The sequence below is a fragment of the Syngnathus leptorhynchus genome, chromosome 18, assembly GCF_054491065.1.
Source record: "Syngnathus leptorhynchus isolate UIUO chromosome 18, UIUO_Slep, whole genome shotgun sequence".
In the NCBI taxonomy this organism is placed as follows: Eukaryota; Metazoa; Chordata; class Actinopteri; order Syngnathiformes; family Syngnathidae; genus Syngnathus; species Syngnathus leptorhynchus.
In genome coordinates this window covers 4737530-4761132 of record NC_141212.1, presented here as the reverse complement: position 1 = coordinate 4761132, position 23603 = coordinate 4737530, and the positions used below count along the sequence as shown (strand labels likewise).

Below are 23603 nucleotides of genomic sequence, written 5' to 3'. Positions count from 1 at the left end.
AAACTGTATCCACAGTAAACACAAATCTTTTCCTAGAAATGTAGCAGCCCAGAAAGATGGATTGGAATGATAACAATTTGATCTCAGTTGAATCAATTGCTCTCCATTACATTTTTTCATTTTGGGGTTGGTCAGCTGCCATTTGGCTCCCCCTTGGGGGCAAAATGTTCATCTGACCTGGAAAAAAAAAACAATGGAGGATTTCAAAGAATATGGCCAGCTATTTTTGATTGTGGTATTTAAAATGCATTGATGCAAAAATTATTCAATGTTTTTATTCCTGTTTTTATTGATCCAATCCAATCAGGGCCTGGTGCAAGCAAGAAGAATAAGCCATAAAAGCAGAAGCCTTAGTGTGTTGTCACTTGTGTTCATCTCGTGAAGATAAAGTATCGTGTCGTGTGATATTTTATATTTTAGGACCTGATTAAAATGAGACTGACTGCAGCAAAGGAGGAGAAATAACAATTACTAAAACACTTTGGAAAACAATGATCTAACCCTAACCCTGAATATTTTGTGCATTTTTTTAATCTATTTTAAATAAATCTCCTAATTTTGAATAAAAGGATTAAGGAATAAAAGTAAATTATTCTATTGTTCTTCATCGATTAATTGTCAGAATAATTGACATCTTAAGTGAATATTAAAAAAAATTCTTGCAGCTCTAAATTGTATTATTTATTACTTTTTGTAGTCATACATAACAGTTATATCATGAAGTATTTTGTGCTTGTGTGTAATTGTAAACAATAAATCTATCATAAATATTAACATTTTCATGAACATATTACTATACTACTGCTGCTACATTACTCTAAGAAATTTCCTTTTTGATTTGATTACAAATGTCCCTTTTTTGCATCTGTGTTTTATGTCGCTTATTTTTATTAATGTCACAGATGAGTTGAAACTTATCACAGCTGACTTTGGTGAGAGGCGGCGACTGGTCGCCAGTCAATTGCAGGCCACATATTGACACAAAGCAAAGTGTGATAGGCAATAATGAAACTTATAGTGTAGCATAAGCAGCGCTAACGAAAAATAACTAGAGCTGTCGTACCTGAATAGTGTTGAACCAGCTGTTGTAGTGAATCAAACTGAGCCCTAGTGGTGATGTAGTAACCACCGCTGTCCAATTTACGGATCTTATAATGTTTGACATGGTCACCTTTCATGTCATCCCAATCCCGTATGGACAAGGAAAAGGCACCTAGGAGGGATAATTAGGTTTTTGCGGATAAGTGTTTTTAGCCACATATTATTTTGACATACTTAGAATCAAAAATATTGATAATTTACCCTTTGTGGTTTCACTCTCCCGGATGAGGAAAGTACCTCGTGGGTTCCCAGTAGAGAGCAACTGTCTCTCGGCCTCCTTTCGCCCCAGTTTACCAAAATACCAACTGTAATTAGAGGAAGGTTCACGTTAACCCAACGGGAATACTAGTTGGAGACAAATGAAACATGTAGTAAGACATTTTTGTAAAAATGTCAAATTAAAGATTAACACTTGAACACACAGCATTTCTTTCGTCATTTAAAGTCAAGTAGGACTGAATATTGTTAGCGTTTTGAAATGAGTGATTTTATCGAAACATTTCTGTCTCGATATAGCACTTTGACACATACATAATCTTTTTTTCTTTTTTTTTCTCTCTACTTACTCCTCAGCCTGGATGGAATCCACTGGAGCCACATAATTACTGGGTATATAACCACTGCCACCAGTGGTGAGCGAGCGAGCGTCCCACCAGTCCCCTTCACTGGAAAATTTCAGAATAAGAAGAGCAGAAATCTTTAGACTTTCTCAAGTCTCATGAGCTGGCATACTTTTTGCCACTGGACAGTTTTTACATAGTATATCTCCTGATTCACAGACAGTTTGAAATTTAGATGGTCTGGAAGCACCCACATTGACTTACCACAGTACTCTTGTGTTTTCTTTTTCACTGCTTTCTGGGTTCCCGTTTTGGATTTTAGTACGGCCCAATTTGACTCTGTTGTGTTTTGCCATTTTTACCCCAGCCCTGCATCTCTGTTTGTTTTTTACCCTTCACTTAGCTATTAAAGTCGAATTATTGCCACAAGCGAGATCAGCAGCCTCTAGTCACATTATTTAAAAAAAATAAAAAAAATAATCATGCTAATTGTTGCTTCACCTTTTGTGTTAATCCCTATTTTTCAATTTAAAAGTGGCATTTTTTTCTTATACAAATACTTTCTTAGCTAGTTTAGCTAATTACCGTATTTTCTGGACTACAAGGCGCACCATTAATGCATCATGTCAGATTTTTAATTCAAATCAAATCAATCTCCATTTTTTTATTTCCACTCAGATGCAACAAATTACTTTATAATCACAAAATAATGATCCATAGTCTTTTTGATTCATGATTCATAGTCTTCAGCGGGCCACTTATGATTGATTTCATGACACAATGCTTCGGGCCAGTTTAAATTTAGGAATTTGGTCCACATATAAGGCGCACCGGACTATAAGGCGCACTGAGAACATTTGAGGTTTTTAGGTGCGCCTTATAGTCCGGAAAATAACCTTTTAGCTCACCAGCCACTTTGACTACTACAAGAGCTAGCAACAAAATGGCAGTTCCGGTGACATCACACATTTTATTTATGCTGAATAAAAGTGTGACAGAGGATTGCCTGTGTAAGATTTACTCGACAGCTTCAAGAGGGAAGCCTCAGGAGGGAGTGAAGGTGGGAGGGTCTGAGATGCTAATAATCTGCATTCTGATGGAGAACTATCTACAGGGGGGGGTATTTGTGTTGTGTAACATATTGAAATTTGTGTCTCGATGGAGCCTGGGAGGGAAACACTGCAAACTTTTAAAAAGAAACTCATTTAAAGCAACAATTTAATGCAGCATATCATTGAAAAGAAATGGAATAAACAATGCAGCTCCCCTGTGTCTTTGAATCGATTCATATCCTCTCTCTCCCCGAGTGTCTTGTGATGAGAGAATAATTCAACAGTGGACCTTTGTGATTCAGATGAATCACTCACGCATTCATTCACTCCACCACTCTGTTGTGTGAACGATACTATTTAAATAAATTACAAACACTGTCAAAATGAGAGCTGCTCCCTCACGGGGTATGAAAATAAACTCGGGGTGGGCGGAAAGTAACATCAATAAATCGGAGTTTTTTTGGAAGGGATGAGCATAATCATAAAATCTTGTCAATAGTCTGCTATTTGATCATCTGTGGTCCCTTCTCAAGGTTTCTCATTTTTCCCCTTGTAGGGGTTTTTTGAGTTTTTCCTTGCCCTTTTGGGAGCCTAAGATCAGGGGATGCTTTGAGAATTATTGTCAATTGATTGTCTATGTGAAGCCCTTTGAGACTGCTTGTGATTTAGGGCTATACAAATAAACTTGACTTGACTTGACTTGACTTGATCATTGCGATCGCTTTCAGGCTTTTTCATTGTTTGTCCAACAGGAGTCACTGTGGCTAAGGAATAAATATTTGAAGATGGCTGGCATGGGAAAAAAAAAGGGGAGCAGAGTAGAGAGAGAAATTAAAGATGTGATGCAGCTCTTTGTGGGCTCCACTAAGACGAGAGAAAAGAGGGGGGGGGGACATTTTTTAAAAAAGCAGTCTGAGACCTCATGACCGTGTTTTCTTGCTCCTGTTCACGAGTCAATGAATGGTTTCTTTTTTTTTTTTTGGGTCCAATAAGAGTATCTAAAAAATAAACACTCGAGGCTGGATGGCATGGAAGAAAGGAAAGCAGTAATATTTATATTTCCAATGAAAGAAAGCGGCACTTATTCACTGCAGATAATGAAACCTCTGAGCTCAGCTAACTACAAAGTACATTTACCTCTCGCTATTCCAGTGATAAATGTAAATGTATATTTTTCCTAAGTAAAGACGCTCAGACCAAGCGACTGTAGTGACTTACGTGCTGTTGATAATCTGGAACCTTTCTCCTTTTCTGAAACTGAGGTCATCTTCTGTCCGTGCTTCGTAGTCATAAAGTGCCACAAAGAGGGTGACTCCTGCACAAAGAATAAAAAAAAAAAAAAGGGAACATCAACATCTTTTTGCAAGACCTTTCATTCTAATTAAATAACAAATAAATAAATAAAATGAAGCAAAAAATAATTTGAAAAAGCCTGAAAAAATAAAATTTGAATAATAAACAAATACATAAATTAATTCAATAAAGCAAAAAATAATAAAAAAAATTAAAAAAGCTAACAAATTAAAATTTGAAGTGATGATATTTGAAATGTTAGTAGAAGACAGTGGAAATCTATTGCACTGATGATTTTAGTGAACATATGCAACTATATAAAAGCCATGTTTTCTCATCTCTTTCTCTTCTTCTGCGACGTGAGTAATAAGGGACAGAAGAAGGAAAGGGGTAACCTCGCTTCAGTCCGTTATGAAATAACTCGCAGGCTACCCCCGAGTGCAGCATCAATAAATACAAAGCTAGTGGAACAAAAGGGCAGGGAAGCAGATGATTGGATAACATAGGATGGCATTGCTGCTGACCAGTGGAAACTAAACTTCAGTAGAACAGTAGTAACATTTCAGTGGAACCTGTCTCTTGAATTGAAGTATGTTTTTTGTAGGCTAAAAATACCCAATGTAGCATATAATTATTGTTTTGTACATTTTTCGCCTGCTCTCATTTTTCTACTGCATAATGCACAGGTGTCAAACCCAAGGCCCAGGGGCCAAATTCGGCCTGTGACATTATTTCATGTGGCCCGTGAAGCCAATCCCCTAATATTTGAATGCATCCCTTGTCTGGGGTTAAATTGTTTTGTCTTGGAGATCAAATGGCTTTGATAAGCCAAAAATGTCACGAAAAAGTATTTGATCAAGCAGGCCTGTGTTTGTTAAATCTGTTTTCATGGCATCTGCGCTTGACAAATGAAGCCTTTTAGAAAGTCTTGTAAATATTCTTTTGATCATAAGAATTCAAGTCATTTGACTTCAGACACTCCAACCAAACTCCCAAAAAGCTCTGGGCAACATGTTTTGCAATAAATGAAGGCTTTTAATGGGAAGGGCTTGCTGCTTTTTATGAAAATGGCAAAAAGGGTAACACTCAAATGTTTTAAGAATCACAAGACCCCAATTGCATCGCAGTGTGTGAGTGTTTCCAATTGGCCAATAGAGTAATTGGGAAGTATAAATTGATTTATTGATTCATGTTAGCTTGTCTCTCAGTGAGGGACTTACATATAAGGTCGTAGGACTAGCTTGGTTGCATATTACATCATGGGTATTAGTAATACATAGCAAGTTGCATTGCTGTTACTACAACAGTGAAGGGCAGCTTATATCCACATTTTCCCTGCAGGAAGGAGGATTTTTGAAAGATAAGCCTCTCCTTGTGTCACTGCCCATTGAGTGGATTTGGATTAAACACTGAAAGATCTAAAGCATGCTTTGAGAAAGTGGAGTCGTATAAATTGCGGGGATTTTTTTTTTTTTAGTTCAAGGTAGATACAAGGTTCAGCCAAGCAAAGGATATCCTGAGTTGGAATATTCATTTCCTAGACAATGTCCTCTCCACACAAAGCCATGTGTTAATACCAGCCGGACGTTCCTGACAGGGCTGGGCCGCATTTGGTGTCAAACTGCTGAGGCTCCGCCTATAAGAAGGCGATGGCTGGGAATTCAGGAAGTAGTAGGAATTTTTGATGGATGTAAAGAAATTTTGAACAAAATGTGCTAGCTACCCTCTCAAGGACACCTAGGTTTTAGTGGAAGATCAGGCTCCCTGGAAGTATAAAGGCCATAATTGTTGAACCAAATAATAAATTGCAAATAAAAAAAAAAAGAAACACTTATTATCCTACTGAAAACCAGAAAATACCATGTTTTCATAGGATGGACTATATAGGGGCAACAAAAGTAATGAAAACATCAAGGGGCCTAAAATATATCCCTGTGGAACACCATAGGGCGGGACTTAAAGCTTTTCTCCAGAATTTTAGAAAACAAAGGCAGCTTGGAAATGGGTAGAAAATTAGACAGAATGTTTAAAATGTTGGAAGACCACACCAGACGAAAACTGTCTACAATATCCTAAATCGATTCACCAGTACTCTGGAGAACCTCCTTAAATAGATCAGGAGGAGCAAAACCATAAGGAAAACAGAATGGCCTAATCTGGTGAAGTGCATCCTCTAAAACTGTCAAGGAAACCGCTTTAAAAGATTTTAACACCGCGGAACTAGGACAGCGAGGTTAAGTGCGGTGCTTGAAACAACATCGCACTTTGTCAATAAAAAAATTGCAGAAATCTATTGCAGATTTCAGGGAAAGAGTCAGTGCAGATAAGATGTTGGGGTATAAGTGCTGATTGCAAAACTCCTTATCAGGATATTTGATAGCCTAATATGCCGAGTAAACCATTAGCTCCCACTTTACCTGTCCCACCACGAGTCCTGAGGGTTCCAGTGTTGGAGGAAGTGCTGACCCCACCAAAAACAGTCATCCCCTGTCCGACAGGTGTGTGAAAATTGTTGTAGTTGGGGATAGCCGTGACCCCAAAACTGGGGTAGTGCTGTGGCATGGGGTCAGCCCCATAGCGGTAACCCGCACCATGGGAGATGCTGGTGTCTCTGTCGTCTGTGAGTTTGGTTGCTTCTTTATCCTTGCATTGCACACAGCCCATTATCTATAATCTGGAAGGACAGGAGGAAGAACAACAGATACTATAGGTTAGTTTAGCGGAATGCAATTGACAGTAGATTTCTCATGGTTTGATAGATGTCATCATCTGTGACATCTTCTTTCTCACACCGAGATGTACGACGGCTGTTTTGGAGATACGATGACCAATTTTCCTCATGATTGAGCATCTTACGTCTGAGACGAAATTGCTCATCCACGATTTCAAAAGATGTCGAGTTTGGCATTTTTCTAATAAGCTAGTGCAGCAAAAAAAGGTCTGAAACAAAAATAAGGTTGGTTGGATGAAATAAGATCATACAAATGAACTCAACACTACTTAAATGTGTCATTTGACGCCACTTTCATTCCAGATGACATTCTTGCACAAAGTAGCACCACGCTTTGGAAAGTAGCCATCTTTTTTTTTTTATAACCTGACCACAGCTCAATCTCTCTTGATGACTCATGAATATAATGCATCTCCTTCATGGTCAGGAGGCATAATGGTGTCAAGATTATTGGCTGGAGAGAAGCCACTTATTATAACAAGATGGTAAAAGCAGCCTCTAAAGAAAGAAATCTTTCCTACTTAATTAAATCTCCAATCTTTGTTTAGCTAATTATTACCAAGATTTGCCAAAAATGATCCAACGTTTACATTACTGTCGTTTTAATTCCTGCCGCATTGCAATATTTTATCATCCAAACCCCCATGTACTCTATTTTGCTACAGCCTCATTGACTCTTGTTTATATTCAGATGCAAATTTTCCTCTCACCGCCGTGCCCTCAAAAATATAACTCTGTAATTTAGCACGATACAAATAATACTGAATCACAAGCTGTTCTTCTCTTTTCATTGCTTTTTTGGTGGTACAAACCAGTTGTGTTGTTGCTGTTTATTTTGGGGTTAACATTTGATGAAAAAAAAAAAAAAAAAGTTCCTAAAATGTTTTTTTTTTTTAATTTGGTTTACAAAAAATAAAAAACATTGTAACGCTATAGCAACAGGAAAGCTATTAAACTAGACAAACCAATATCAAAAAATGTCACTTAATATTTGCATCCGCCTTATTCTGTCTGAATAGCCACATTTCAGACTGCTACAGAGACAAAAAATGTTTTTTTGATTGATTAATTGATATATCTTTATTTCGAACATATTTAAAACATGAAAAATGGGGCAAAAAATAAATACAAGAAATAACACTTTCAAGTGCCATATCTAAGTCCATGAAACAAACAAACACAAAAAAACAACAAACTAAAAATAAAAAAAAAGGTTGAGGGGTAAAAATCTCAAGAGACAAAAAGTCTTTCTTTGCATTCCAAGTCAACAATGTCAAAACAATTCCCATTCGAGCAGATTTACAAAAACATCTTAAAACACTATAATTTGCATACCAGGCCAGCACCACACGTGTGTACCAAATTCGTGCGGTCTTATCCAACACTGTTTCTGAAATGATCTTGGCACAATTGTCTCTCAGCTGGTGACAGAAAATATACACTCATTGTCGGTTTTTCTTTTTAACTACAAACTGCCAAATATAATTTGAACTTTCATGACAGGGTATCATCAAAAGCCACACTATTCTCTGCCAATTAGTGCAGCAGTCTTGTAACTGATCTCTCTTTTTACCGAATTACAGATTGATTGATCAGAATACCCACCGGAACAGACACTTCCTGGAACGCCTGTCAGCGTAATCAGAGGTTGTCACAGCAAATGCAGGTGTCTCCTTTTTGTTGTTGGTCATATCAGATATTTCTCGGATTTAAATGGTGTTGCCTGGCTTCTCCTTTTAGATATTTTTAGGGTATTCTATTGGCAGGAAGGACTAGTAAGGAAACCATGTGGGTTGGCAGGAGTTTTTACTTGGCTTAGATGCTGGACGATGACCGGTTCAAGTTTAGCTACTGCCCCGAAATACCCCATAAACGGCTTTGCACATTGGCTTTGGCCAGTTTCCTCACTCTGAGATCTCTACAGTAGAACATAGCCAGAGAATTCTGCATGTGGTGGAAAAATAGAATTGCCCATTCGTGGGATTTAATAAATTCTCACAAGCAGTTTGTAGGACAAAAAAAAAATAAAAAATGCAGGATTATTTTCAAAAATCAGTGATTGTAGTAAGAAAGCAAAAAATACAATTAAATATATATTTTTTAATTGTTCAGACTTACACCAAACCCTCATTTAATCAAATAAATGCAGACAATTTCTCAGCATTATTCAGCGGTCAATCAAATCATCGCATTTTCAAGTAGAACACTTAACGGGTATGACGGATGCTCTCGAGGGTGGTATTAGTGCGTTGTAATGGTTTGATAGTATTTTAAACTGTGGTCCAAAAGGTTCAACTAAATCTGTCTGGATTAGTAGCAGCCAGAGACACAACATGAGAGGCACAGCAGCTGTGATGCGTGCCTCCCCCAATTCCTCCACCACAATTAGAGAATGGTCTTCCTTTTCGAGGGAAATATCCGCAGCTGTAGACACGGAAATGTAAAAAAAAATAATAATTCTAAGAATCATCCAGATGGGCATGAAACGGGAAACCAGACTATTTTTAGACAGCCTGCATCCTGACAACAGCTACAAGTGAAGGGTATATGACTTTGGAAAATTTGAAGGGAAATGTAAAGCCTTTCATTTTAATTTCATATACCTCATTTTAACTTTTAATTTTCACTCAGCTGCTGTATATTTGTGTTGCACCACACAAAAAAAGCAGACCACACACGAGCAAAAAGGCGGAGATGTCAAACTGATGGAGCATATAAGCGATGCTGCACTCTTAAAATGAAGGAAGTAGATTAGCATCAATTCAAACCCTGACCTTCTGGTCCCAAAGCCAAATCCTCGTCTCGCTGCCAGGCCATAAAAAAAAAAGACATATTATCAATTTGCCATGATAACGATTTGACTTAAAAGGAACCATACTTGATAACTTCAGCTTAAAATGATCCACGGATATGATTTATTACAAAGAATATTAATAATGAAAAATATAAATAAGTAAAATATGTCAGTGTGGCCACATGTTAGATATGATCATAATATTTGATTGGGAATAAAATTTCTATCTTGATGATACATCTCCAAGGAACAAACGAAGATGGCGACTTAATAGAACACTTCAATTATGTTTGATAATAAAATCATAATTTAGTGCCAGTCTTGATCAAAATTAAGGAAATTCATTTGAATTATAATCACTGGTAGATACAGGTCTTTGTCCTGCCCGATTCAGTCAGTCATAGTGGAGCGAGGCAAGACCTTCAGCGACACCATTGTGTCAAAATGGCTCAATGTCAGAGGCGGAAACAAATTAGCAGTATTATGAGCACGGGGCAGTTTGGCCATGACAAGTTAATAATAAAGGTAATGATGAAGGAGGTGTAATAAAGTAAGATCAAAAATCATTTATTTTTTTATTTTAAGGTGATATTTACATTTCTATTTGAGGAGTTACTGTATTGACCTCTGAACTTTGTGATTAGCATATTAATGCTCTGTTTTAATATTTAATTTCGACTCATTTGAAAAACAAAAAGGTATAGTTGAAAGTTAATGAATGTTGATAAATTCTCATTTCAATATTTTCAACATGAAAAGCAAATGAAGCGTTGTGGTGTTAATGCATCGAGAGCCCAAGGGAATGAAGGAGAGATGGCTGACGGGTCAAGTTTCGGCCACAGTTGCATTAACACAAGGTCAGCTGTCAGCACACATCTGCAGGGGCTCACATCAAGCAGCTCAGTCAATTTTACGCCTCTGGCTGACATGTTTGCATCCTTATTTTTTCTTTTTGCCATGAAAACAATGTGTTTTATCATAAACAGGTTTCTTAGAATATATAACATAATATTATTCCTAGCATGAATATACAAAAACTATTTTTTAATTTTCATTTCAGGGGTCATCAGTTAAGTTTATCCACCATTGCAAAAAAAAAAAATTGCTTTTAAATAATTCTGGCAATAAATCTTAGAATGCCACCATGCACGAAGATAAATGATAATTTTTGGGGGGGCAGAGAGACAAGGAAAGGGAGGCTACACTCAAATCTTGCTAGTAGCTTCCAAGACTGCAAACTCAACCTTTAATTTGACGTGAAAATAACATACAACACAAAAGGTGCATACAAAGGTTAACCCCCACTCACATTACATTTGTGGGTGATGCATCTCTGCAGAAAAATGAACATGAACATGAACTGCTTACAGGATGTGGTTAAAAGTCTCCCAGACGATTTCAGTCCACCTCTCAGAGAGCATCAAGAATGTGTCACTTTACGGCTCAGTCGCAAATGGCCTCCCTATGCCATCATTTAGATTTGCTTGCTTCAACTGATGAAGTGTCTCTCACCAGTTGAACATTCATTCTATAAATAAGCCTTGAAAGCCTTCGCTGTCCTACTCCTAATTTATGCCTTTCATCTCTCACTAATAAGCCAAGTTGAAGTCAAACGGGATCGCCACACGTCTTGCTAGCAACTCTTTACGTAAAGTTTTAACGATTGGTCATGGTCATCTCATGTATGTGAACACAATCTAGAAAATAAATAAATATCGTCTCGTACATACGACTCTTTTTTTAAAATCTCTGGTCACAATTGCTATTAATGGATTATAAGTCCCAGTAGTCTAAATGAGTTTTTAATAATATAGCAGCAATTCGAATGTATAAAAAAACATTTAAAAAAAAAAGAGCAGGAATTACATCTAACCAGACAACATACAGTCATCCATCTCCAACCCAATACGGTAATGTAGTATCTTTCCAGACTTGTTGCTAGGTTACTAAATTCCTGAACATGGTGAGTACTATGGAATGTTTCTCAGTTGGCAGGAGTAGGGTGTTAAAATGGAGTGGAAATTGGACAGTACCAATTCAATAGCTTGTGAATGAGTAAGTTTGGCGGTGAGGAGAAAAGCTTTGAGAGGCAATATGATATAAGTTTATTTTTGAGAGATGGCCTTCAAAGATGAATAGGCAACTCATACTATGTATTTGTGCATTATATATGTGAAAAATATGGGCTCTTAGCAACAGTGTACGTAAGTGGTGGTTTTGTATAGCACGTTTTTTTATAATAAAGGAGGAATGTGCAGAAAGCACCCACAACTCGAAATCTCAAGACAGGATTGTCAAAGCTCATCCAGTTTTGTTTTCATACAGATTCTGTGAACAAGTACGCATCAATTTATCTATCATCAATTTATCTAAATAGCAAATTATTGAGGCGTTATGCCTTTTTGTAGTTGCAGTTGGAACAGTAGTAAACAAATTCAAATTTTTAATATATACCATAATGCATTTAGTAGCAGGAAAACAACTCGGCCCAGACGTTTAAAATATTTAATTGAAAAGATGTACAATGGAAAGAAATAGTTTAAAATCTAAAATATTTTTTATTCACCATAAATGGTCGAAAATCTTTGTTTGCTGTAAAGTTAACGGCGTTTTTTTCCCCCCCTGACGGAGGAATTGGCGTGTACTCAACATTTCTTTTTTTTTTTTTAAGGCATTCAAGAATAGAATGCTTAGTACCGGTTTTCCTTTTATTCAGCTTGGCATTTGCAGTTAATGACTTCAATTTATAATTGTCAGGCGGCAGCATGGTGGTGTGTGTGGTTCGTACTGCCTCGTCCACCCGAATAAGAGCTTAAATCTTGATTGTGGTCTTTCTGCCACAATTAAGGACTTAATTGAAAATACGCTAGCCTTAGGTGTAAAAAGAAGAACCACTGTCTGCCTCTATTTGTCAATCCTGTGATTGATTTGATCAATCTAGGGCAGGGGTGTCAAACTCTTTTTTTTTTTTTTTTCGCAGGCCGCATTGTAGTCATAGCATCTTTCGGAGGGCTATTATGACATTATGACCAATAAAGCGGACTTTGACTTTGAAATAAATGCATGAGCAACTCATATTATATACAGTATAAACTATAAAACAAACTGACAACTCATTTTCAAATTAGACGAGTAAAAACTGGTCAAATATATTTAAAAAAAAGATATTAAAAGTGAAGACAATTTGCAATTCTAGTAATGACACAAATTTGATGCACAATTTGTCTTCGCGGGCCACATAAAATGAGGTGGCGGGCCGTATCTGGCCCCCGGGCCTTGAGTTTGACACCTATGAATTAGGTAGCAAAAATGCTGAGCTGTGAGTATTTAATACAAATCATTCCGCAGTCCATGTGAGATTTGTTTGGTGTTATTGTCCCTTCCCCCCACTCCCAGTTCCAGAAATATTCCGCAAACCACAGCTAACTGACATTCTGTTTTGAGCTTCTGTGTGGCCAAATTCATAATAACCTCAGTAGAGTATTAAGTGAATGTTTCGCAGCGGCTTCTTGCAGCTCTGTCGACAATCAAACTGTCAAAACATAGTCGTCTGGAAGGCTGGGTGGGTGGTAACCACACAATATAGCTGCAGTTCTGGCAGTTGGATTCCACAAAGCCATAAAAATGTGTGCTTGTTTTCTTCTCAGAAAGTGGCTTCAACTATTCTTATTGGTAAACTAGGGTGGGAAATTTAGAGTACATTTTCAGTGCTTCCATGGGAAATTTAAGATAGGGAAATTTGGAAATATTTCCATGTTAATTATCCAAATATTTGAGAGCGTTAGCTTCAAGAAAATTCATGTTAGCAATAGCGGTAGTTAAGAGGCAAGCTAAGGCTTATTGTTGATGGCCAAGGGGCGTCTTTAAAGACATCCTGTGTGAGCTATGGCAGCCGCATGCCACTACGCAGTCGTGATATTGAGCAGATCACTTAACTAAAAAGAGCAAGGAACAAGCAGATGAAAAGATGGAAAGTGCCACCAGATGTGTCAATAAAATGCTTCATTGGCGGCTCTCTTCTACCCGAGCATGCAGTTTGTGAGCAACCATCTGAACTTTGAGTGTGGTGTTGATCTGTGTAGGAAGTAGGCTCGAAATGGGTTTTTTTTTGCAATAAAATTGACAAAATCCATTTGACTATTTATTTCCTTGAATCTGTTATTTGATTTCAGCGCAATGTGACGATTTGTGCTGGTCACTGGTAAAGGAGTTTTTCAAGTGTGCACTGAAAAAAACAAAACACTGAAGCGATTTTGTTTTGTTTTCTACAGAAGAGGATTAGGGCCAGTGAAGAAAAAAAAACGAGGGGTGACAGGATTCTGCCTTTTTTTCCTCAGAATTCTGACTTTAAAGTCGGAATTCTGACTTTATTCTCAGAATTCTGACTTTATTCTCAGAATTCTGACTTTAAAGTCAGAATTCCCCATTTCTGACTTTAAAGTCAGAATTCTGACTTTATTCTCAGAATTCTGGTCAGAATTCTGACTTTATTCTCAGAATTCTGACTTTATTCTCAGAATTCTGACTTTATGACTTTAGCGTAATGACTTTTGGCTCACAAAATATTCTTTTTATTGAGGTATTTTTTTGAATTTATAAATGTTCAATGCAACTATAATGCTGATTTGTTACCAAATTATGACTCTTCTGTTTTATGCTATTCAGAAATAATAGCAAGTGTGGGCAGGTCAAGTCCAAAAATGATTACAAGCAGCACTGCAGCATTCTAAAACAAGCTCCACTCAAACATATCATTCAGGAGCTGTGCACAAATTCACTTCTCCCTTCAAAAGCGTATCCACTACACCGGAAAACGTGATTGGTGTTACTCAATATGTGAGCAAGGGAGACAGATTTAAAGCCACTTGACTGTTTGCAGCAGGTCAGACAGATGCAATGTACTGTGAAATCAGGGACCATCAAATCAACAGGTCACAGACTGAATGAATTTAAAACTGAAAAAGAAACATACAATAAGTCGACACCATGACCACATTCAAAAAAAAAAAAAAGATGGTGGCATGTTCCAAATAAAACTGACTGTGTACATGAGTAGCGTGTGAATATAAAATATACAATATTTCACAATTTTCTCAATCTGGCAAATGAACAAAACTTCTACAATGCGATCTGAGAACTAGACTGTTATTAAATCCACTCAGAAAATTAAGATACTAATGCAACAATTGAAGAATTAACCCACCTAGGACCGCCAGCGTTTTTTTAGTATTAAAATAAACTGGCGGTTGCATAGAACAGTAAAACGTTATCACAGTAGTGGAGTTAAGGCTAAAGGGAAGGGATTTCGCATCTTGTACTGGCTGACCTCAAAGTTACCTCAGCTGCAATTTATGGGCTGACCTAACTGCTGCACTGCGGATTAAAGATGGAAGAATTTGAAGTACTTTAAGGTCAGGTTGCACACTGAGGATAGAATATTAGCGCATCTACTGCCATGTGGATACGTTTCAAAAGAAATAAAATGGTATTTTATTTGAATACATAGTTGGAATTAATGGAATCACAATCATAGGTGTTAAACTCAAAAACTCGATTTGGCCAGCTACATTATTTTATGGTTTACAAAGACAAATTTATTTGTTTACAAATGTACGAGAGAAAAGATAAAGCTACTCAAGTGCGAACGATCGTACCTCTGTTTTTCTCCGTATCAGGATCTTTATTTTCTCCACATTGCTTTGTTCACCACCAAAACAGAGGCCCTGTTGGGACAGAGAAACCGTCAATTATTCATTTTCTAATTTAATAATACATGACTATCGAGTCAATGTGCCAAGCAGTGTCAAAAGTAGGTCTTGGTGAATTATATCGGAATGCTTTGGGTGGCACCAAGGCTTTGGATGCCATAAATATGTTTGAACATTTTTATTAAAAAAATGATAAAACCTTAAACTAGAGATCAAGGTTAGTAAACACTGATAAAGATATGATGGATAAAAACATCAGCAAGGTTGTAGACATACACAATCAAAGGCCGCGACATTCATCCATTTGTCTGATAATTTTGTAAATAAATATCGTACATGGGAATTTTATATTTCCAGCGTGAGTGGATTATGTAAACAGCAGAATTACATCATGGAACTATTATTTGGCAGGGGTTAAGTGCATGGCCTTTATTTACATGAGATGTTCTGTCATGGCTGCCAAACGTCTCAGCTCACATTAGCGCCTCGTTTGACTTTAAGGCTCAGGTCCGTTAATCTAAATTTAACCTGTCGTTGTGGTTTTGCTGATTGCTAACGTGAGGCGGCAATGAGACTGAAGAAAGCCTCCACGCAAAACTTGTATTTATTCACCGACAACACAGAATACAATAACGGGAAAATATTTGTTGTCAATATTAAAGTGATGAGGATGTGGTGTTTCTTTTTTTTTACATGAATAAAGTTCGAATATTTTTTTGTTTTATTATAATTACTGAAGATTGTCGAGATGTTTTGCTCATGAAGAAAGAAATGAACTTTTGGAGCTGCAGCTTTTTGCCATCCCAAAATACTCGTTCTAGCTTCAGTGTGAGTGAAACATGTGATTTGTGTCTTCTTTACCAGCATAAAATTGCCATTTGGCCACTCTTACTTCCTCTCCATTGATCTCGTTTACTGGCCAACGCAATAACGGCGACAACATCCCAGAGGGGTGTCCTCTGAGTTTTTTGAGAGAAGGCCTCAGGAGGGGGAGATGAACCCCTTCATCACAGTGCGCTGGCTAATAAAACATAATAGCTCTCAGCCACATAGAGCTGTCACATGACTGGCCAAGATACAACAGACTCAGTCATTCTGCTACTGTCGCTCAGCTACAGGGAGAAATGTGTGAGCTAATTCACTGGCCGGAAAGACAGCAGCATCCATACAAAATGAGAAACATTCAATGTTGCTGAGATGCCAATGAAGCAAAGCGGGCAGCAAGTCAGGCACTTTGGTAGAGCCAGGGTTTATTTATCTATATGCATATTCTATGAGATATAAAAAAAAAAAAAATCGGATTGTGCCCCTTGGCGCTTAGCTGTGAGCATTTTTCAAACTAAATGGTCCACCACTTTTTTTATTTTTTATGTAATTGACAATTGTACATCGTTGCCCAGATGTGTTCTATTTGTTATTCAACAACAAATAACAAAACAACAATGCTCAGTTTTACATTTGGGATTTGTCAGCCAAGTCTACAAATTTAACAAGTAACTAACATGCAAACCAGTTAAAATGGATGGAAAAACATACATAAGCTGAAAGAAGCTCGAGTATAAAATGAGTAACAGGCGTTGGAACCTTGTGAGCTGTAAAAAACAAAAAAACAACAAAAAAACTATAAAACAACTGTTAGTGACATAAGCCACAACTTCCTTAGGGCAGGAATGAAAGTGTCCCAATCTGCTGTTTACAGAATAAAAGTCAACCGATGCAAAACATACAAGATGCAAACTACTCAAAAATAGGAAAGTCAGGCTGTAATTTTGACACAAACACCAAACCTACAACAATTCAGTGCAGATGGTATAAGCCAGTCGAAAAAAAAGTCACATGTACATGTAATAAAAATGTCACAGTAAATCAGCACGTCTTTCTATGTTAAGCAAAATATGAACAACTACGGTTGGACATTATTCTGACGAAAACGAAATAGTATTTTGTGCGACTTTCGAGCCCTAAAAGTCATTGTGTATGTTGTTGAGCTATGACATGCTTGCAACTTAAAGCTAGCCCATAAACTCACCTTCACACAAATTCTGGTAGATGTAATTTGATTGACAGGTCAGGGCAAGCCGACCTCAGAGAGAGGGCTGGTGCTGAAGAGTGGATTAAATTGTCAATTATTCTCAGTCACTGAACATGAGGCCTTCTCCTGCACTCCATGGGGCGGGATTTAGCAAATGAATGAAATGCAGACTTATTGTTGCCTTAATAATATACAGTTGCAAACAATGACTGGTTCCCAAAATGAAGACGTGAGAATATTCTTCTTGAGCGTCATTGTAAATTGACCATTTGCCGAACATTTATCACCTGGAATTAACTCTGACGTGAACACGCACAACTTGCTGTAAATGTAAAACTAGGTTGCCATATTTTGTCGTACAGCAGTTCTACCCAATGTTTTTACTCAAAACTATTTTTTGATTATTTTTCTTTTTATTATTATTTTTTTTATTTTGCATTATTGATGTATTTACAAGACAGGTGGCGTAATAATGAAATAATACAAATAAATCAATGTAAATAAACAATAAATAATTACATGAAAAATAAAAAAAAAGAATAAATATATATATATTTTTTTTTTACAAAGAGTATACATAAGAATGTGCTATGTATAGAAAGAGAATTCAGAATTCAACCTAGCACAACATTGCACAAATGCCATGATATGGTTAGCAAAAATGGCAGAGAGAGAGAAAATTCCGTAAAACCATTTTGATTCATATTAACATTGTAAATACAATGCAATCATCTCCTCTGTCAGCATCTCGAGGCTGCATGAGCAATGCAGAGAAATGACACCGCAGATTCGAGCACAAGGCGAAGGGCAACGCAAAGGGCAGGCAGCAGAGTTAAGGAGCCTGTGCACTGCAGTGGAAATTGCCTGTATTAGAAGCGGCTCTTATCAAACACAGTCTGACGTCTGAGAAGAAGTTAATATGTGAGATGATGCTCGGAAAATACCTTCACGCTTTTAAACAACATCCCCTTCCTGTGGGCTGAGAGGACATCAGTTGCATGCGTAAAAGCCAAATCTGCAGTAAAATGCATCCGTATTAAAATTCATAGAAGCTTGAAGAACTTGGCAGCTTCTTTGCAATGCAGAATTATTAAGATGGTGAATAAAAGGGGGCTTTGTGGGCTAAAATATACAGCCTTTGTTCCACAACAAATCTCACAAATCACAACAGGTTATTTATGTTTAAGACCATGCAACCATGGACAGAAAGCACTTTTGTTTCCCAGTTCAATACAAAATAGAGAAATCGTACACCCACTTGATTGTTACTTGTGTGTGGCAGGCACAGACTGACCATGTACTTAAGATACACTGTGATAAGAAACTCACATTTACAACAAATGCAAAATTAGGGAAGGATCGATTCCACCCATTATTTTAAAAACAATCATGTATAGAAAAAACAAAAACAAAGGAAACTAATAAGGATGAAAAACATGCCCTTATGTAATATCTGTTGTGCAACTTTTTGAGTCCATTGAATTGAATGTCTATAGCTCATAGGTATCAAACACGAGGCCCGGGGGGCCAGATCCGGCCCGCCACATCATTTTATGTGGCCCACAAAGTCGAATTGCATATGGATTTCATGTGTCAATACTAAAATTACAAATTGTCTTCACTTTAAAAAAAACAAAAAAAAACAAATTGCTAGCAATTTTTAATATATTCTTTGTTTATATATATATATTTTTTTTAACAGTTTTTACTAGTCTGTGAGTTCAAAACTAGTTAATCATCAGTTTGTATTGTACATAGAAGACGTTGACAGTCATAATGGCCCTCCGAAGGAAACTATGACTATAATCCGGCCTGTGACAAAAATGAGTTTGACACCCATGCATAGCTTAGCATGTGTTGTGTTTTGACTCATTCATCGTGTGCAAACTCGTCCTGCAGTCTCGGACTTCTACATTATACATGGCAAATACACTGTAGAAAATAAAACCTTTCAAGTGGCTAGTTGTGGTCCTTACCGCATCACAACCACCAAGCTCCGCCCTGGTTATCATGGTGACAAAATCTATACTTAACCAGAGTTGGATGGGGTTATTTGCTATAGATATGCCTCCCTATTTAAAACAAAAATCCACAAGGAAAACATGTCTTAGTTACTTGGGCAGACAATTCAAAAATTCAAAAAGAAAAAGAACAAAATATGTATTTTGGAAAGTTGTGAAACTAACAGCACATCATACCATGGCTCTACATAACTGCTCTACACACCCGCTTGTGGTTAAAACCTGTTATAAGAACCCCCAATTTCCAACCTCTGCTTCAGCTACAGTACAAACTTTCCATGGTTAGTAGCCTTAAAGATTTCCATATATTCAGTATTCACATTTTAAATACAGACCAATGCACATTAGTGCACTATTGAACCTCGGACTAGGGGCTAAAGGGATTTAAGAGCAGAATGGGATTGAAAGATTAAAGAAAAAATGAGGCAGATCAAAAATGGAAAACCTCGATCAGGAAATATGAGGAAAAAAAACAGAGCACCATGCCTTTCCTGCGCTCCAGATGTAAATGAGCAACTGTGATTCCTTTCAGAGGAAATGAAACCACAAGTTCATTTCAACCAGCAATAACAGACTTTACATGTTAGAGAGCAGAGCGCAAGTGGAAGCAATGAGGTCTGCCTCCAAAAAGATTTGCGTGATATGAGCTGCCTGATCTACTAGTGCCTCAGAACCTTGACAAACATTCATTCATTCATTCATTTTCTGAACCGCTTAGTCCCCACGGGGGTCGCGGGCGTGCTGGAGCCTATCCCAGCTGTCATCGGGCAGTAGGCGGGGGACACCCTGAACTGGTTGCCAACCAATCGCAGGGCACACAGAGACGAACAACCATTCGCACTCACACCTAGGGACAATTTGGAGTCCTCAATCGGCCTATCAAGCATGTTTTTGGGATGTGGGAGGAAACCAGAGTGCCCGGAGAAAACCCACGCGGACACGGGGAGAACATGCAAACTCCACACAGGGAGGGCCGGAGGTGGAATCGAACTCGCACCCTCCTAACTGTGAGGCGGACGTGCTACCCACTGCGCCACCGAGCCGCCCTCCTTGACAAACAACTCGGGCTAATTGAATTCCTGCAAAGCAAAGATGGGCATCTCCACGGGCTGTCAAGTTTCGACTTTCACCCTTCACTTCCTGACTAGAAACATGTTAAAACATCCCGTGTGGTGTCAAAGCTTCTGAAAAACACTCGTCTTTTGTCGCGTCCACGCTGAGTGTTGACACAATCCCGCTGATGGCACCATGCAACAAAAATGAAGCTTGTCAATTTCAAAATAAAAATTAAAAAAAAGAAGTTCAGATGGGAGCTACAGCAATGCATCGCTATACAAACAAAATTCTTTATTTAAGAGACGCTACTCTTTGGATTCATCTATTTGTAACTGTGACAGAATCAATTATCTGACGCATCATGACCTCACCGCTTGTTCACGGAATTGAAATCAATTGATCAACTTGATGAAAGAGTTGTGGTTTGTTTGGAATTTGTGATTTATCTTTATAGAATTCATGGAATGAAAACGATGAGGTGGGGGGGAAAAAAAAAAAAAAAAGCAATATGTCACGGTCATTTTATCACCACAGGCTCAAAGGATTCAGAGAATTTCAGATTGCATTGATTGATCGCAATGATACTCACAGTGCCTAAGGGGTTTATTTGTGTAATGACTCAATTAATTTCAAACATAATTTATATCACATCTCAACATTTCTCTGATAGTATAACCCCTGAAGATGTCAAAGTTGGACACATGTAACAATACATTGTTTATGTTTACATGGACACATTCATTCGGATTACCAACCTGATCGAAATAAAAATACGTTATATTCTATATATTATATTCTAATCGGATTGTTTGAAATTTATAACCTGGAAGCGTTTGTCATGAAAATATTTCATGTGATAATTATTAGCATTATTGTTAGCGTAGGTTTTACGGCGTAGAAGTTAAAGTAAATTGAAATGAATGAATGAATTTGTGGCTTGGTAAAGAGATAATAAAATGGTGTCAAGATTTGAATCTTGCCTATTAGGTTTTGTCACTAGTGTAAGCACAGTAAATTGAGAAAAATAAGAAATGGATATGAAAATAAACAGAAAGACAAAAGGGAGACTAGCTGGAGTGACACAAGGGGCAACATTGTTGTGATATGACTCTGACCTCTGGAAGATGATGCAGGACACCAAGTACAGAACACAGTGGCTCACTGTGTTCCCTGTTTTAAACACATGAGTTTCGAGCATCTGACATAACAACGTGATAATAGAAACCATTGGATCTTCACCACTCTTATGTTAAACATTTCTCAATATTTCCGATTAGGACTTTTCGGAGAAATTGGAATTCTTGAGTAACATGGATTAATTGTTATATAAAGTTGAAGAACGTTGAGGATTATGGCTTTAGCTGAGTTGTTGGTAGCTTTTGGAACTTGTGGCTACATAATGCGAGAGTTCATAAAGCTAAAATGAAGACTGTCTTTTGTCACTGCAAAAATGATCTATTAATATATTATTTTCCCTTGTCTAGTCTTTAGCCTTCATAGAGAAAATTTAGGGTTAGGGTTAGGGATAGGCATAAAACAACTACAGTGAGTCATTGAAAAGATCGATGGAAACAAAACTAATTCTGAAGGTTGTTAAACAAAGAGGTGAGTCACAATGCTTCTTCAATTCTGGCTAATAATGTTTTAAATGTATTCTTTGCTTCAATCCAGACATGCTAAAAACAACACAATTTATGCTTCACAAAGTAAAAAAGTGGGTGAAACTACATAAACAGATAATCCTACTAACCTTTTAAACCTTAAGAATGAAATGTGCAAATACAATTGTGTACCATTCACCGGAAAACCGAACATTTTTTCCAAACAAACTACAAACCAACTTAATGCGATTCGACTTTTACTTGCATCAAACTTTTCTCTTTTTTTTATTTTTTTTTTAGCTTCGTTTGCATTCAGCAAAACTCGAAAGCATCCCACAACAGTGCGATGCAAGCGAGGTTGTGTCCTTCACATGACTCTACTAAGCATCAATAGAGGATGCTGATGGTGCTGAAGAAGGCTTTTGAAGGTGGGAGGAATGGTAAACAACGGCGTACAGCGTCAAAGAAGCTTCACAAGCAAAATGCTTTGCAAGTCATCTTATGAAAAAACAAAAACAAAAAAATCTATTGCTCCTTTCTGAGGCAAATATCGTTTCATCTCCATCTACTCGACTAATTAAGTTCCTTTCCTGTAGCTTCATCCCACTTTAAACGATCAAACCTAAACTGTGTATTTATAAACACAACACACATTACGTTTAAAAAAAGCCTTTTGTAAAACATCATTATAGCAAAGCAAGAGCTAGTTGAGATGTCTATCTCAGGTTGTGAAGAATAATTAAAATTTTGACAGTTCGTAATTTATTCGCGAATCGTTCAAGACTCATCGACCACGAGGTGGAATAAATAAAACGATGGATCTTACCCGTTTAAAGTGCACTTAATAATCCGGAGCACTATTATTCCATTGGCGTTCTGGTGGAATTAGAGAAGTGCAATAAAGGCTGCGGCTGCTGTGGCCATCAAATCGGAGCTCGCCTTGTTGTCGCCACTGTGTGTGATGGCGTTCGCTCTGCAGGGCCACAATGAAACTACTGCTGCCTTCATGGACTATGGGAAAAATTTTCATTTAATGGAGAAGCGTTAACCACAGTTACTAATGACCAGTACGCAATGTTTTGAGGGATGGACGCACATATGGGTTTATTTTTTAATTGTATACATACATTTTAGTTGTCTTTTGATTGTTATCAAAATAGCGTCATGACTCAAAGTTTACCTCAAACACAGAGTGTAAAGAATATTGTTTTTGTAAACTGAATCATGTCAATATTCGTTGTAATATAGCGCAAAAGTGGTGATTATCTCAAGTTTAAATGTTTCTAATGTTACTACATGCTTTTAATTCAACCCAGGGTCCCTTGAGCGCATTTTCAATTCTCATACATTGGATATTACCAATTGTACGTGAATGTGCCAATTAAGTTGAATGACAGTACGATTGGCGTATCAGACTGCGGTAAGACTTAAAGGCCAGCCTCCGCACGGGAAGATGAAGTCAGATCGATTTGAACGGATTTGACAATAAAACGGTTCATAAATATTCATTACTCTCTTTAAAACGCTCTTTAATTTAGTATTTTTTCATGATTTGAAAAATTCTTGAATTTTACATTAAAACTAAAACTTTTTCCGCAGACTGATACTGCGTTAGTCTGTATTATACTGCTTCCAAGTGGTCTAAACATGTACA

The 23603-nt window shown here is 37.3% G+C and overlaps 1 protein-coding gene across 6 annotated transcripts in view; it reads right to left on the bottom strand.

The window, feature by feature from the left end:
- Positions 1-22934, bottom strand: part of fynb (FYN proto-oncogene, Src family tyrosine kinase b) — a 29246-nt gene extending 6312 nt beyond the window's left edge. For 4 of the 6 annotated variants that reach the window (XR_015068868.1, XM_085937423.1, XM_085937426.1 and 1 more), the window contains exons 1-7: positions 22776-22934; positions 15186-15254; positions 6424-6680; positions 3932-4028; positions 1668-1766; positions 1303-1406; positions 1064-1213 (exon numbers count right to left, since the gene is read on the bottom strand). Coding sequence is in view for 5 of the 6 variants with exons in the window: in XM_085937423.1 (XP_085793549.1) it covers positions 1064-1213; positions 1303-1406; positions 1668-1766; positions 3932-4028; positions 6424-6670 (697 nt within the window). In the remaining variant the exon portion in view is untranslated. Of the gene's footprint in view, positions 1-1063; positions 1214-1302; positions 1407-1667; positions 1767-3931; positions 4029-6423; positions 6681-15185; positions 15255-17268; positions 17342-18215; positions 18287-22775 lie in introns of all 6 variants that reach the window. The other 2 variants (XM_085937424.1, XM_085937425.1) reach the window with 2 other exon arrangements.
- Positions 22935-23603: the final 669 nt, after the last annotated feature.